The 17,136-nt window shown below is 33.8% G+C and overlaps 1 protein-coding gene and 1 long non-coding RNA gene across 2 annotated transcripts; one reads left to right on the plus strand and one right to left on the minus strand.

The window, feature by feature from the left end:
• Window positions 1-775: 775 nt before the first annotated feature.
• Window positions 776-2,732, plus strand: LOC126694969 (uncharacterized). Its single transcript, XR_007645939.1, has 2 exons — window positions 776-1,114; window positions 2,253-2,732. It is a non-coding gene; the product is annotated as an uncharacterized LOC126694969 (long non-coding RNA).
• A 9,788-nt stretch (window positions 2,733-12,520) lies between these two features.
• Window positions 12,521-15,540, minus strand: LOC126694968 (sesquiterpene synthase 2-like). Its single transcript, XM_050391536.1, has 7 exons — window positions 15,356-15,540; window positions 14,443-14,719; window positions 13,929-14,301; window positions 13,610-13,828; window positions 13,378-13,516; window positions 13,030-13,278; window positions 12,521-12,920 (listed from the first exon to the last, which is right to left on the minus strand). The coding sequence occupies exons 1-7, from the start codon at window positions 15,476-15,478 to the stop codon at window positions 12,627-12,629; spliced, it is 1,674 nt and encodes a 557-aa protein (XP_050247493.1). The 5' UTR covers window positions 15,479-15,540; the 3' UTR covers window positions 12,521-12,626.
• Between the last annotated feature and the right edge of the window lie 1,596 nt (window positions 15,541-17,136).

Genomic DNA, 17,136 nt, shown 5'->3' on the forward strand with positions numbered 1-17,136 from the left:
CCAAACTGAGCCGATCAAACCGCATCGTTATAGGTTGGAAAATCGACCCTAATCGGTATGTATCGGTTTTAATTATTACAAAACCAATCTCTATCAGTTTGGTAACAAATTTGAAAAAAAACCGATCCGACCGAACTATGCACACTCCTAAATGTGAGGATGATTTTTTAGGATAAAGTAACCCAAAAAAAAAAAATTACTGTAATATGTTAATATAATCAATGTAAACTTCTTTTTCCGTAAAAACAAAAAAACATAAGCTTCTTTTGAATACAGAGGATCCGTTTGGATTGAGCTTATTTTTGCTGAAACTGAAAACACTGTAGCAAAATAATTTTTAAATGTGTGAATAGTATCATGGGACCCATTTTTAATGAAAAAGTTGCTGAAAAGTGGAATTTGTGGGTCCGTGAACAGTGCACAAATGCAATGTTCATAGTTGACTTGGTCAAATAGTGCGGCTGAAAAAAAAAAAAAAAAAAAAAAAAAAAAAAAGCTGGAAAACGCAACAAGGCATTTAGCCACTTTCAGTGCAATCCAAACGCCCTCAGAGTCTCAATCACATGTGATTGTGATTGCCGCCAAAGAAAATTAAGGGTTCCCACTCAAAATTTTTGGATAAGATTACTTTTTTGCCTCAATAATAATAACTAGTAACAACTTGTCACTTAGGATTTATTGTAAAAATGTTGTAGAAATGTCATTGACATATCATTTCTCTTTTAGGGTCCCACTAAATTAACTTTTGGTCTCCTACGTGTCCACACTTAAACAAAACTCTCTCTCTCTCTCTCTCTCTCTCTCTCTCACTCTCATCACTCTCAGTCACGAAAAAAAAATCAGAGCTCACTCACTCTCCCATGCCGATCAACCTACCTTCAAATCGCTGTCCATCCCGCCGCCGCTGTCCTCAGATCTAAGGCTTTACACCGTCCAATCCGCCGCTGCAGCTTTTCCCACCCATCTCGCCGCCGCTGTCCTTCATCTCCACTAGGAAACGGGCCGATAATAATCGGTCCTACCCTCTGCCGCCGATACCAACAACCTCCACCACAGCCGCTGCGGTCATCCCCGGACTCTTCCCCTCCCTCAGCCGCCCAAAACGCTCCTGAAGGTATACGAATACCATTGATCACTTGGTGTTGTGTGTGTAAGGCAAGCACTGAATCAGTGGGTCATCTTTAGCATAATTTTTATTTTGTAGACTATTTGTACTTGTTATTTGTCACCAAGTACTTTTTTAAAAAAATAAATTTTAGGTACTCTATATGTTAGTGTGATTATGGCTATGCTAGACATGACATGAAATTCTTTGTTTTTATGAAAAATTGAGTCAAATACACTAACATTTTGTTGATTAAGATCGTCTTTCGTGTGTATCATGCATGGAACAAGACATAATTAATTTAAGATTGCATGATGAATGGCATAATTAACTAATCTTCTTTGTGTTACTACTTACACCCACAAAAGCTTACTCCAAATGCCGTTCACTCCATCTGGCATGGCATGGGTAAACCATGTATGTATAAATTACCAAATCTTAGTTAGTTAAATTCCTTGTGTTCTGTTTCCCTCACATTATCAATCTTTAGCTTTTCATGACTGCAACAACAAACTAACTTATATGCTCATATGGATTTCCTAATTTTTCACACTATACAAACGTAAATCAAGTCTCAACTAGTGGCATTCTTACCATTACCAACTCTCTCTCTCTCCCTCTCCTTTGTGTTCATTATTGTATGCATTCATTAGTCTCTCTCTCTCTCTCTCTTTTTAAATATATTATATAATTTCATAGTTGGGGAGGAGGGGATTTTCTGCTTGGATATCTCCATTAGAAACACTAGAAGGTGCCAGTTTAGCTTCCAAAAAACAAAAAACGCTCAAATGACACTTCCTTCTCCCTTTATAATAGGATGGATTCAAGGCCCAAGAGTGTGTATGTAACTTACTACTCAAAAAAATATGTGCTGTTAATTATTTGGTATGAATAATTAGTCATCTGAAACCAATGGACATCATTTAATTTTAGTTGTCTTTTTTAACTAAATTAGCACTCTAAAATGGGAGCATTGAGTACTAAGTACTAACTTTTATGCATTTAAAACACCTTCATAGTCCAATTGTATGAATGGGCTATCAAGTTTACCTAGGACATGTCATCTCACATGAATTATTGCCCTTGAGCTGATTATGAGATATTGGCCTTTCTTTCTTCTAATGGATCTTTATTTTTAATGAGTTAGGTAGCTGACATTAGAAGGATGAATGGCTTGGCAACAGATCTTCAAATGTTTGCTTTGAAGACATTACAAATACCATTACCAGGAAGACATCCACCATCTCCCAGTTTGTCTAATGGGTCTGCTTCTCAAGGATATGATATACTTCATCTCTACAAATAACTATTTTTACTTATAGTCAAGCTTATTATCATCCCATTGTTAGCCTTTAGCCTGCAAGGAGTCACTTATAAAAATAAATAAAAGAAAAATGGATTTTTTCTTTTCTTTTCTGGTCTAGGATTTGCTCTAGCATGTCTTGTGTCCACTAGTATACAATGCCATGATGGCTTTGTCTTCCTCTCACTTTATTATGCATTCATCAATTTACTTGCCCTTGAGTTTATGACACTTCGTTCTTGTAGCATCCATATTTCCAACACTTTGCTTTCTTATTGCATATATATGTTTAAGACATTACAAAAAAATAATATTTTTGTCTTCTTTGTGTCTATTGATGCATAGACAACACCATAGTGTGCCTTATTATAACTGTTTTTTTCATTGTTGGAGGCAATGAATTGTTCTTCTTATAATTGTGCATTTGCTTACAAAGCCAAGTGCGCAAGAGTTGGATATGTTCATTTTAGTATTATACATTGCTATGCTCCATACCTACACTTTTGGAGAGAGGTAGACACTGGTGTTGGTATACAAAGGCTAAATATCTACCCTTGGTCTTATCTATAAAAAAAACTCTTGCTTCTTAGTGATTGTGATGGGATCTCAAAATTGATGTACAATGGATGCTAAATTATTTTAGTATTTGTCCCCTTTTGACTGTGTAAGCCTGAGATCATAGAGATCATGAGTTCATGATATACTTAAATTAATGAGATGTAGTATGGATGTTTATGGGGCCTGGTCCTTTTTATTTTTTTAAATGGTTAGAAATCTCCTAAGCTACTACCCGAATCCCTCCCCTGCCCCTCAACCCCTAGGAAGTACCTAGAGTGGTGCCATTAGACCAATTGGGTCATTGGCTATTTTTTTTACAATGCTAATAGCGAGTATAGGGCTTACATTACCCAAGAAAAGTCAATGCATGGAGAGCATAAGGCAACATAAATCCCCACGACACACCACACCCAGGGTTGTGACATACTAACTGCAAGGAGTTCAAACATAGCAGACCCCAAACTTATCAACAACAAAAAAACTGAATGAGATTTTTATTTTATTTTATATATTTACATAAAAGGTGTTGTTGAGATAAAGAGGCGTGTGGCCCATGCACACAGGAAGTACTGGAAGCTTGCACCTGAACATATATATTTTTTGATTTGGAAAAAAATATTACATTAATCTGGCTAACATTTAAAAATAAACTATTAAAAAAGTTTGTCATGTTTGCTACGGTCAAAGAATTTTGGACCCTTCATTGATGGATCTTGATGGTGTGACAAATTCTCATTATGGTTTGCTACTGTCTATCTTGGGGAGGTATATAATTGTATACAACTCTACAAAATCTCTAGGTTTTAAAGTAGAATAGAAGTAGCGAGTTCTATTGGATCCAATGCCACATGTCTATTATTAAAAACATTAGGGCCTTCTATTGGATCCTCAGCTTTAATAAATGATTTGAAAACTTTGTCTTTTTAACTTGCATAAGTTTGTCACATGTCTATTATTAAAAACATTAGGGCCTTTTTAGTGTGAATCCTATGCCACTAACTCTAAAACAAGCACAGCCACTGATTCTTCCTCTAATTCATGCCATGTTGATAGGATTTGCTAGCTAAACATAATTTGCTTTGCAGCTAGATGATTAAGAAATCCAAAGTCTTCTATTTGATGCCTATAATATTCCTTATATGCCTGTCCATTTGAAACAGAGTTAATCATAGTTGAGAAAAGTACCCAAAGGAAGTAGAATAAAAGAGATCCAAGAATTATTGGCTCATCCCACATACATGGAACAAATCTTTTTTTATACCATTGCATTTTGACTGCTTAATATAAGGCAGCTATTTTTACCCTCCACTTTTGATACATCCTATTCCCTTCCTATCTTGTCAATGATTTTCCCTTTCATTCACGAAGTTGAACATGTAAAGCTTAAAAGCGGAGCATGGAGCCAATGACCTTTCTACCAAGTGACACTTCCCTCTCTAGTGGAGGGCCATGTCCAAGGGTCAGATTCCCTTGACCACTTTACCTAGGCCAAAAAAAAATGGTGGAGCATGTATTGTAAAGTTCACATGGCTCATCCCACATACTGGAAATTTTTAGTTTTATTGTTTCTCTGATTTCTATGTGTTACCTGTTTACCAAAGCTTATTGAGCTTGGTATAAAAAAATAAAAAAATAAATAAAAAGGCTTATTGAGCTTATTTGGCTTATGTATATCTTTTTAAAACTTTAATTTTTCTAAATACATTTATACTCTTACTGAGCTAATAGTTAAGCCCAACAAACCAATGAAATTAACCTTTATTCATTATGCTGTGAATTTTTGTTCTATGCGGGAAGCTAATTGGAGCAAGGTACTTTAACAAAGGTTATGCCTTCTATGCTGGCAAGCTCTGACACCTTATCAACAGTTGGTGGTAACTTTGTTCCTGGAGCTAGTTTTTTAGGATGGCACTAGCAGAGATGAAGAGGACAACTCAAACAATAACATAGAGGTTGAAAACAACTTGGAGGGTGACTTAGAGGAAGACTAACATAGATCTTGTCATAATTCTAGTTGTTTAAGTTTAAAACAAGGTTTAATTTTAGGATTTCTTTGTATATTTTATATTTTAAAGTTTGAACTTATATGAATTTTTATCTTTTGATGGATCAATTTTTAGTAATTATTGGACTATTGTATCAATTTTTAGTAATTATTGTATTATTGTAACATGATAGTTAAACAAAAATGATATAAAATAAATTAAAAATAAATAAATAAATAATAAAATATTTCAAAAATTATTTAAAATATTACCATTGATGATATAAAAATTTGTTCATAAATAACTTTATAGTGATGACAATGTCTCTCGCAACTAATAGAATAACGACACCCCTTAACCTATTGCAAAAATGTTTTAAGTGACAGCTTAATGTCATTACTATTATTCCTAACTAATTGTGGGGGGGTTAAAATCTTTTGCAAATAAATTTTAGCGACGTCATTATTTGTCTCGTTGTTAATTTGAAATTTGCAAATAACTAATTGCGAGGGTATAAAGGTCCTCACAAATAGTTATTAGCAACGATTGCTTCCCCTTGCTAAAGATAAGTTACTAGGGGTTAAAAGCTCTCACAAATAAATTTTAGTGATGCCATTATTTGTCACTAAAAAGTATGTCGTCAATTTGAAATTTACAAATAACTAATTGCAAGGGTATAAAGGTTCTTACAAATAGTTGTTAACGACAACTGTTTCCTCTCGCTAAAAATAAGTCGTCGACTTTTCTCATTGTTTGGTAATATATTAGTGAAGGCGAATTTGTTCAGTATCGACGGTAGATTGTCCTCGTAAATTATTTATTTGCAAAGGTATGGTCATAAAAACTCTTTTAACAACAAGAGCAAATACAATGCCTTTCGAGGGCCATATGCCCTCGCTAATAGCCTTTTGCGACGATATTTGAATTTTTGCGAGGGTATTTTTATCCTCGCTAATAGACTCTTTTCTTGTAGTGCACATTCAGACTATTAAATAGGCTAATAGGCAGAATGTTCAATCTTCAAATGCCTTTGTTTTGTCATGGATAGTAATGAAGTTCAATCTTCAATGTTTTGGTAGGAGTTTTCCTCTTTTTAATATGAAGTTATGAACAATATTTTGGTTTAATATTCAGATTTAGTTGATATTTGGATGGAGACTAATTTTTAAATGGTGATTTATGTTTATATTCAGACTTAGTTGATATTTGATAATTATCTAGACTTAGTTGACTGTTGATATTTGGATGGAGACTAATTTTTTAGAATCTAGTGCCTCGCTTCACTCAGGCTAGCTCCTTTTTGGCGCCTCGTCGCCTCGGGCGATACAAGGCCTTGGCACCTTAAGGGCGCCTTTCGCCTTTGACTACCTTGTTAAAGTTACAACACAATAGTTTTTAGAAAGATATAGTTCCATAAATAATTTTCCAAAATGTGTTTAACCCAAAAACAATGTTTATGCAACATGGTTATTTTCCAAAAATCCCGTTAAAAGCTACTTACCTTGGAAGGCCAACCAATTTTACCTCCACCGAACATTAAAAAATCAACTAATCCTGTTACTAGGTCCATCACCAAGAATATCAGAAAGTAGAAACACAATGATCAAATCTATCAATAACAAGGTCTTTCACAAAGTACCATCACACTTATCTCCATAAATCATAACGATACCCTAAAATCAAACCAAAGGCCCTAAAGTCTAGCTTGCTTGTCCTAAGACAAGTACCCTTCCCATGCAGGAACCAAACAAGCATCCAAGAAACTCATAGTACTAACACAACCAAAACATTTTAAATTCATTACTGCAATAATGTGCATCATAAGATAATATAGCAGACTCATGAATCTCTTTGGGTACTAAATAATATATTTAAGCTAAGATAAGATCAACCAAGGTTTGGGATTAATTCCACAATTTCTCAGTGTTTTAGTCTTGCTTTCAGATTTAGTACATAGCAGGGCAGCCAGTTTGTAAAACTTGTTTGGTCAATGAAAAGTTATCTGATTAATTTAAAACTTTAAGGGAATATCCCCCTATATGTATACAATGTACCACAGAACATTCAGCCCAAAATGATTTTTCTGTAATTTATTAAAAATCATGCATTGCGGCTGACTAAAATCTGTCATGACAGCTTTAGAAAATTGCTATAGTTGTAAGACTAGCCCAAATTATTTGAGAATTTACTCACATTAAAACCAACAGATTTAAAGCATATTAAAAACAAGGAATCAAACCCAAAATCTCATATAAACAACTTATGAAACACTAGGTATGCAAAGGCACATGCTCACACTCCACTTTCAGAAATTCAAAGTTAAAACTTCACTCACACTCATATTTGCCAAAGTCATTTGAATGCAAAGAAACACACTTCCAAAAAATCAACCCCAAACTTCCACAAAATCAACTCATACGATTTGCTCAAGGAACCCAAGTTTTTAACAATGAAGAAACCCCAAAGGATCATCATTTGTAATAGCCCTTAACCATTTAACAAATAAATCCACCAAATCAAAAACCCATGTACTCAATCACATGTATACCACTCATGTAGCTTAGATTAGAAAGAAATCTTACAAAAACTTGAAAAGCTACCAAACAATTAAGAGTTCTACCTTTAAAGTTTGAGAGAATGGAGCGTATGGGGTTTCTAATGGGGTTCTCTGGTGAAATCCTCCAAAAGTGGTGGTGGATGGCTGGTTTACTGGTGAGGGAGTGAGAGAAATAAAGGGAGCTAGAGTGTGTATGTTTGTGGGCTTCGGTGGGTGGGTGAGATAGAAAGATAGAGAAATAGAGAGAAGAGGCATACGTATGGTGATAAGAGAAAAGGGGGTGTGTTGATGGGAGCATTATGGACCACTTGTTCCAAAATATCTTGGGATCAAATTTACAATTTTACCCTTAAAGTTTTTCTCATATTTAAATTGGCCCATTCTAAAATTAACTAAATACTATCACATGCCCAAATATTTAAAACTCCTCCATAAAATAGTTAACCACACTGATTAAAAAATAAAGTCCAATTTAGATATTATTCTCATTGGAAAAATTGCTTTAGAAAATATTTGGGGTGTTACATGTGTAGCAATCTTTGTCCTTGTATACGACATCAATCACATGTGCAAGATTGAGAATTCGCGTTAGAATTGGTGCGGGGACAATTGTTGGGCAAAGGCACTCTTTGTTGATGTCTTCCCATGCATCTTTAACTTGTTCTTGAAACTCATTGATTGCTTCTTCTTCTGTACCACCATGTTGTGCCATGTAACATCCCACAGCCGACGCAACATGACCTCTCTTTTGCTCAAACTACAAAAGTATTCAATCGTTATACTAGAATGACAAACATTGAAGTAATCGAATTAGACTTTCAATTACAGCTATTATTGTACATAAATAACATATAACACCTTATGTGAGGCTTAGCAATTTTCGTAATACTTAGTAATACAACAATTATCATAATCAATAATACTTAGTAATACAAACTAAATCTTTAAAACTAATAGAGCATGGCAGAGCAGGGCCAAAAAGTTTAAACTCATCCTCATCCCACTCCAGAGTACAGGAATTTTTTTTTGCCCCATTCCTACCCTACTATCTTTGTGGGGTGGGAAAAACTTGCATGCGACAAAGCGGGAAGGTGGGGTAGGAAAAAAATTGTCATCTCTACTTGAGGGAATGTTTGACTGTTGGTTAACATGATGTCCCAATACAGAGGTTAAACATTCCTTTCAAAATCAGCACTAGTGCCCAACACTAATTTTTAATATTCAAACTATTTGGCGAGGGAAATTTTCATTGCCAAGACATTTGGCATCGTTAGAACTTTTATTGCCATGTCTCTTAGACGATAAAATCAAGGATATAGTGACGAAAATTTTTGCCGCCGTAAACCTTGTTTGTGGGCAATTGTTAATCCACACTTCCTCCTCGATGATAAAATGTTGATTGGCAATTTGACTTTTTGGCTCTAATTTTGAATTTTGAGGATTTTTTCACTTGATTTTCTAATTATTTTGAGAATAGTTACAAGTTTTAAGTCACTTTTTAAACCTTTTAGTAATTGGATATATTTTGTTATAAGAAAATTATTATTATTATTATTTTGATAATTACATTCTCCCCTCCTTTGAGGTTTGGGAGAATGACATTCCACCCTAAACTTAAAGAGAAAAAACACATCCCTCCCTTGAGGTTTGAAGAAATTACCACACTCTCCCCCCCCCCCCCCCCCCCCCAAAAATTTGTTTATATTAATAACGAAATATTAATTTTTTTATAAAAATCTCTTTACAAAAGTTTAACCATGGTGAGTAAAAAAAACCTGATCAATTTAGAATAAAAATGCAAAATTTTTCAAGCACTAAAACATTTTCAATGGCAAATCTCTCCATAACCCATTGAAAAAAGAAAAAAAGAAAAAAGAAGAAGCAAAATTCACACTTAATACTTTAAAATAAACTTTAATTAAAATGTTAAAATAATGAATTTTAATTATTAAATAACATAATTTTATTTTGGAAATCTACCCTTAAGCAAAGAGCTAGTTAGGACCTAACATTTTTAATATTAATTGAACAAAGTTTGGTCAATTGGATGTCAGTGGGGGAAATTATTTTTCCTTCAAGTTTGGGGCGAAGTGTCATTTCCCCAAACCTTAAGGGAGGGGAGTGTAATTATCCTTTTTTTTTTTTTTTTTTGGAAAATACAGTTTCAACTTATGGCGTTTGCTTCTGATAATAGCTTTTTAATATCATATCAAGTCATCAATCGATTTTTGGTATAGGCGGAGATTGAATACCAATTGGTTTTTAGTAATTGGATTTAATCATAGGATATTTAGGATAATTAAATTCAAATTAATAATCTCTCTTACAATATGGCTGATAAAAATTCAAAAATCATAATTATCTCTTAGAATTTATCCAATACTTTTGATCACATTGCTGTCCTAAAATTTAAACCAATGAGATTTTATAATGGAATTAATTTTAATTAATCCAATAATGGTCCAATCAAAAGAAATTTATCATAATAGAATGGTTTAGGTTTTAATTTGCAAGAATGTATATTAAACATTAAGTCATATTGTGGTTGATCTTTTGATTGGTTATTTAAATAGTTGCACCCATTAGATCATTTTGATCATTTTGAAGTCTGATATACTTTGGAATTGATTTTATAATCATTTTCAAATAATGTTTTACTATTTCATGATGTAGAATTGCATTTTCGTCGCAACACCCATTGCCATTTGGCAGATATATTAGAGGGAAAAACTTAGATACAGTATCTTAGATACTATTCCTTAGGTTCCCTCTCTTAAATTTTAGATCAATAAGCATACTGATAGGCCAAAAACGAATTGACCCTTTGTGATAAATTAACCAATTAATTTAGCCAAGTTAATTAATTAAGTTAATTAACATACAAACGCATGGTAGCACAAATAAATCATCAAATAATTAAATATGCAGCGGAAAATAAATGACACAGTGATTTGTTTACGAATGGAGAAAACCTAACGGCAAAAACCCCACTGGGGTGATTTTCAGGTCACCACTCCCGAAATTCCATTATTATCACAACAAGCAGTTACAAGTAAAGGAATCTCAGTACCTTATACCAACCTACAGTTGAACCTTTACCCCAATATCCAATTGGACTTGTTCTATAGTGACAATTTCCCTTTTCGATGCACGGCTCCCAAATACGTGACTAACCAATGTTCTGATCCCAGTACGCGACTTTGATCACTAACTAAAGAAGGTTGTTGGCTGCAAAGTTTTTCAGTTCATCCCAACGATGAAGATCAAGAAGATGTTTGGTCATAAAACCCTACAGTGCACATACACAGCATCTTCTTTACAAGAATGATAAAAAAGGGCAAAACTTGTCTCCGGTTACAAATTGCTTGAACAAACTTTGCTCAACACTTGTGCAACTTGCATACACTTTGACGGCCCTTAAAATAATCATTTTATATGTCTAGGGTTAGAAGAAAAGAAAGCTCAAACACATAATCATGGATTAGAGTCAAAACAGAACTGAAATTCTATTTTTCATAAAACTCGACAGATAGTTGTCTGTCGAGGTACTGTCGAGCAGCTGTTGAGCCACGGGGCTGGAACAGCTTTTTAAGCTCGATGGATAGTTAGCTGTCGAGTTTTAATGAAAAACACTTCTTTAGCTTGAATCTTGAACTGACTTGCATGTCTTCAACACTTGATATTGAAACACAGTTTCTTGAAGTATTAAGCACATCCTAGATCTATCTAAATACAAGTAAAGTGCGTTTTGTCAAAGGATAAGTCATTACATAAAATAGTGACATATGTTCTTAAGAAGTGAATCACATATGTCCTAACACATACGTTAAAAGACTCTGTCTCTTTCTGTTTTTGCTCCTCTTTTCCCTGGCACGCGAGAAACTTGGCTTCTTCTGTTCAGATCTCTCCAAATACAAAATATGAGAAGGCTTTGCAAGTTAGGTTTTTTCAAATAATATTTCTTTGGTTTTTTTTCTCCTTTGCTTCTTCTTCAAAATCCTTTCCCCTCTCTAAAATTTTTTCCCTCTAATTGTTGTCCCTTTCTATTTCTTTTTCCTTAGATCTTTCTCTTTCAGTTTTACCATTGAAGGTGAGAGTGCTCTCAACCTCTTTCGATTTCATTGGATTCTTCTATGTGATTTTTCTGAAGTTGGGAATTTTTATTTGATTTTCTTGGTCTTAAGCTTTGTTTGGCTGTGAATCAAATAACATTCAAAAAAAAAATTTGTTGAAGGGCTGTACTTTTTGACGGAGCTAAATTCCTTATGAGATTTAGGGGGAGAAATCAGATATACGGGTTAGAGAAGCCAACTGGTTTCTCGCAAGCCCAAAAAAAAAAAAAAAAAAAAAACAAAACAAAACAAAAAGGGATAAGCCTTAACGTCCATTTGGTGAGTTGTTTATTTATATAAATATCTAAAATTTAAGAGAGGAATCTAAAGAACAGTATCTTAGATACTATATCTAAGTTTTGCTCTATATCAAATTACCACAAAGATGAAAACATAACTTCTTAAAATATATTACATAAATTAGTTGACCAAAAATGATAACCCCGCTAAATTAGCTTCTTTTGATATTAAGATTAGTGTATGTAAACTTTTTTTTTTAATTTTTTTTTTATTTTGTTAATACGATAGATGCAATTAGAGATTCAAATCTTAGACTTCTTTGAAAAATGTACGGAGAAATGAAACATTTAATCATTCACAGCATAATTTGTCTACCTCATTTATTGATTTTTTATTTTTTTTAGAAATAATTACAACATGCTGCTAACCTCGTAACTCGAACCATTTCTCCCCCCCCCCCTAGACCCCCAAGCACTTTGTACATGGGGAGGTGCCAATTCAGTTACAATTTTTTTAATTTATTGAATGTTATTCCTTATTAAGAGGGACAACGTGGTTTACATTATAATAAAACCACCTCAATAATAAATAAAAATCTTCTCTCTCACTTCTATTTTATGTTGCATCCACAATGGTATTTCATGTCTGTTATTTTATTCAATTTAAATCTAAAAAAAAAAAAAAAAAAGACTTGTGACATACTATAATTGGTAGAGCATAAAGTAGGACACTCCAAGTGGAATTGAGGAATTTCATTCCTCAACACTCATATTGATACTGGATCTATGAGCACTGATGCGACATTATCTTTCATCTCTTTTCCAACATGGGTGTAGCTATCACCCTCCTTGTATAGGACATCTATTACTCGTGCAAGATTAAGAGCAGACATAAGGAGAGGCATGGGAACGTCAGTAGGCCTCATTAACTCCTCATTAATGTCTTTCCATGCATTAGACACTTGCTTGTTGAATTCTTCATTGACCACTTGTTCAGTAACACCATATTGCTTCATGTAGCATTCAATTGCCGAGGCAGCATGCCCTCGCTCTTGTTCAAACTACATACACAGTTTTCCAAAAGGTAAACATAAATTTGTCAATATGAAACATTTATTTGTCACACCTTAGAGAGATTGGAAGGATTGTAAGATTTTTTTGGTTGTATACCTTGTGTGATCTCATGTCATCCACCAGCCTGCAAATTACTGATGAAGCAGTAATAATCTTGGGATTTCTAAAGCTCCAATCAAATGCCTCTTTTGTAACGATGTCACCCATGCCAAGGAAAGACACGGTTGTAAGCATAGGGTAACCACTGGTTCTTAGAGCAAGATTCATATACTCTTCCATTGTTGGTATGTAATTTTGGTGGAACCATTTGGCTTCATCAAAGTAGGCTCGGACCAAAAGTTTCATCTAAAATAACATACATTAAACAACATTCATGAAAAAATTCATACATAGGAAGCATTAAAAAATTGGAGGGAATGAAAAGTTGAGTTGGTTGACTCGTACAGCGTCTTTTGCGTAGCTAACACGGTATGATCTTCCTTGCTTGGATAGCCCTTCCTCAATTGCTTCAAAAACATCAAGGAGTGCACGATAGCAAATTTTCATGTAATCTGGAAGTTGGTCTATGCTGCTAATATCCCACCTAAAAATATCATGTATCAAGTTCCAATTGAAGTTAGATTGACGTTATATATATCATGGACTAAACATATACTAGTTAATTCTATTGATAAACCTCTCAATTGCTTCAGTGAAGGGCTCAAGTTCTTCAAGTGTTCCATATACATCATATATATCATCTATGATGGATGTCATGGCAAAAACTTTGGTCAGTATTTTTCTAGCAAGTGAGTATTTGGGCTCAAAGTAAACGGCCACTATCCAAAAGTAACCCTCAACAACTCTGTCTCTTGCAAAAGGTAGCTTCTTCGCAAAATCTAAATCTTTCCACCACCTAGAATTCAAATAGGTAAATTAATATTGATTTGCTGTAAATAACCAAAAAAATATATGTACTTATGTCATTTTGGGTGTATAATTTTAGAACTAAGTACCTAGTAATATAGCTAAGTTCCTCTTTGTGCAATGACTGCACCATGTCAAAATCTAATTTTGCAAGCATGAGAAAATCTTTGTTATGTGAAGCATCCTGTTCATAGATAGAAATGTATCGCCGAGCCTCTAGTCGTGGTATGCCCTTGTGCAAGGGCTGCTTTAGGGCACGAGTTACTTGTTCTGCCAACGGATTGCATAGTGCAGATACTGTGGATTTGAGGTGAGTGGTGGTGAACTCAAGGGCCTCATCAAGGATTCCTTCTCCATGCACCCCCAAATGTGTAGCTTCATAAAAGGCCAGCATGTCATTAACGTTACTGGCTAGGCTTTCCTTGAATTGACCATCTTTGTCTTTGAACTTGTTAAAAGCATCTGTTTAAAAACCGAAAGTACGACACTAAAGAATCAAAACATGCATTATAGTGTATGAGGACGCTATTACATGTATAAAGCATCTCTTTGCTAATGTTAGGAATATCTGCCAAAAAAAAAAAAATCCGACTTAGGGCTCACCACATGAAACATTAAATCCTTGTTGACGTAGTAGTCGAAAACAAAGGGCAACATTGTAGATATCATCATCTTCAACATTATTACTGTCATTATAGGTAGCAAATATATGTTGTAGAGCTTCTTCAATTTCTCTTTCAAAGTGGTAAGCCACGCCTAGGCGTTGGAGTGCATCAATTAAGCCCAGCTGCTGTGAAAGATGACAAGCAGAGGCTAAGAGCTCCTTTCTTACCTTTTCTTTCAGCTCTTCGACTTCACGTACTTTACGAGCATGGATCTCCTGCACCAACAAATTATGTAAGTTAATAATCATATTCTATGGATCATGGACACGGACCTTGACACTGAGGGTATGTTTGTTTAAGGGTGAAATACGGTGGATGGAAAAGTTTGAAGAGAAAATGGATTTGTGTGTTGTTTGGTTGGGAGTGGGGAAAGAAAATTTTTATGTGGGGCCCATGCATTTTCCACCTAGACCCACACAAAACTTGAAAAATGTTGATTGCTAAAAGACAAAAACACCCCACGCATTCAAGCAGTGACTTCTTCATTAAATTGTAACACAAATTGAAGTCATACAAGAGCAAATCATGCAATGGTGTAATTTCTTAATTAATTTAAGATTTTATAAAATTATTTTAGTCAACCTCACAAATAGGTAGGTTCCCATGCATAACATGGGTTAACAACTAGTTTAATAATAATAAAAAATAAAAAAAAAATCTTTCTACAAAATGAGAACACACAAGTAAAAGTGTCTCTAGTGTATTTGATATGTGTTGGACATGAACACACTGAGGAAAATGATAATATTAACCTTGTCCTTGGAAGCACAAATGAGAAAAAAAAAATTATCTTTACAAATTTAATTACATAATTTTTACAAACTAGTGAGACAAATAATCATTTATATTACCTTGTCCTCGGAAGTGTAATTGATGAAACGGTCTCCCCAAATGCTTGGATGAAAATTTGCTGTTCGGCGAATAACATCTGGTTTGCCATTTTGGGGTGTGGCCCCTGAGACTTGCATGGACATATTTTTCCTAGTTCAACAACAACTTTAAGTTTTGAATGGTATGGGATTTGTTATTTATGAAATTCTTGTCTCACGAGCACTGGTATATATAAGCACTGGAAGGAGGATATTTTTAATGCAGCGAATAAGGATCTAATTAGAAGCCAATACAATAATGAAGTGTAGAATTTTCCACCTTGAGGTGGGGTTTGGATTGGGCGTCTCCCTTTACAAAAGCGGGTTTTTCCTCTCTTTTTTTTTTTTTTTTTTTTTTTTTTTTTTTTTTTTTTTTTTTTTTTTTTTTTTTTTTTTAAGCCATAGTTATTGATTTTTAGAAACAAAATTCACTGTTTAGGAACAGTGCATGCATTATTCACGTATTGTGCATGCACTGTTCACGTATTTAAAAATATTAAAAATGGGTCTCATGGTACTATTCACACGTTTAAAAATTATGTCGCTATAATATTTTCAGTTTTTAGTTTTCAATTTTAACGACAATAAGTTCAATCCAAACAGACCTGAATATACATCCAATGTAGTCTTAGATATGCACTCGCACGTGTAAGAATAAATGCGACTATCTATTTCTATTAATTAACTATATAAACCGCTACAGTGCTGTGCACTGTTCATTCAACGTATCTCACTATTTATCTACAGTGGAAATTTAGTGAGACATTTAAAAAAAAAAAAAAATTTTTTTTAAAGTTTCAAACAGTAGTTACAGTAGTTACACACACACACACATATATATATATATATATATTGTCTTCCGTTTGTGCTTTTTTTCTTTTATATACATTGTTATACTGACACAACAAATTTCACAATATTTCCACCATTATTGAGGTGTCAATTTCTTATAAATCGAAATAAAATAATAAAACATGAAACTGTGACCAACCACAGCTGAAAATAAATGTTTTATGAAAATGTTGTGACACTTGTTAAGTGAATGTGTAAAAATTAAAGTACTTTTGGTTTGTTCAAGTGGCACTATAGCTATAGTGTTTTTTTTTTCTTCAGTCTTCCATTTGTACTTTTTTTTAAACTATGCCGCTACAGTACTTGCGCATTGTTCATTCAACATACCCATTGTTCATCTACAGTGGAAATTTGGTGAGGCTCCATTTTTTTTTTTTTTTTTTGTCTTCTGTTTGTACTTTTTTTATAAACTATGCCGCTACAGTGCTTGTGCACTGTTTATTCAACGTATCTCATTGTTCATCTACAGTGGAAATTTGGTAAGGCACCTTTTTATTTATTTCTTTCTTTTGTTTGTACTTTTTTTTTCTTTTACAATATTGACACAACAAATTTCACAATATTTTCATAATTATTGAGGTGTCAATTTTTTATAAATCAAAATAAAATAATAAAATATGAAACTGTGACCAACCACAGCTGAAAATAAATGTTTTGTGAAAATGTTGTGACACTTGTTAGGTGAATGTGTAAAAATTAAAGTACTTTTGGGTTGTTCAAGTGGCACTATAGCTATAGTGTTTTTTTCTTCAGTCATCCATTTGTACTTTTTTTTTAAACTATGCCACTATAGTACTTGCGCATTGTTCATCTACAGTGAAAATTTGGTGAGGCACATTTTTTTTGGTCTTCGGTTTGTACTTTTTTTTAAACTATGCCGTTATAGTGCTTGTGCACTGTTCATTCAATGT

Source organism: Quercus robur, chromosome 8, assembly GCF_932294415.1.
Source record: "Quercus robur chromosome 8, dhQueRobu3.1, whole genome shotgun sequence".
NCBI classification, from domain to species: Eukaryota; Viridiplantae; Streptophyta; class Magnoliopsida; order Fagales; family Fagaceae; genus Quercus; species Quercus robur.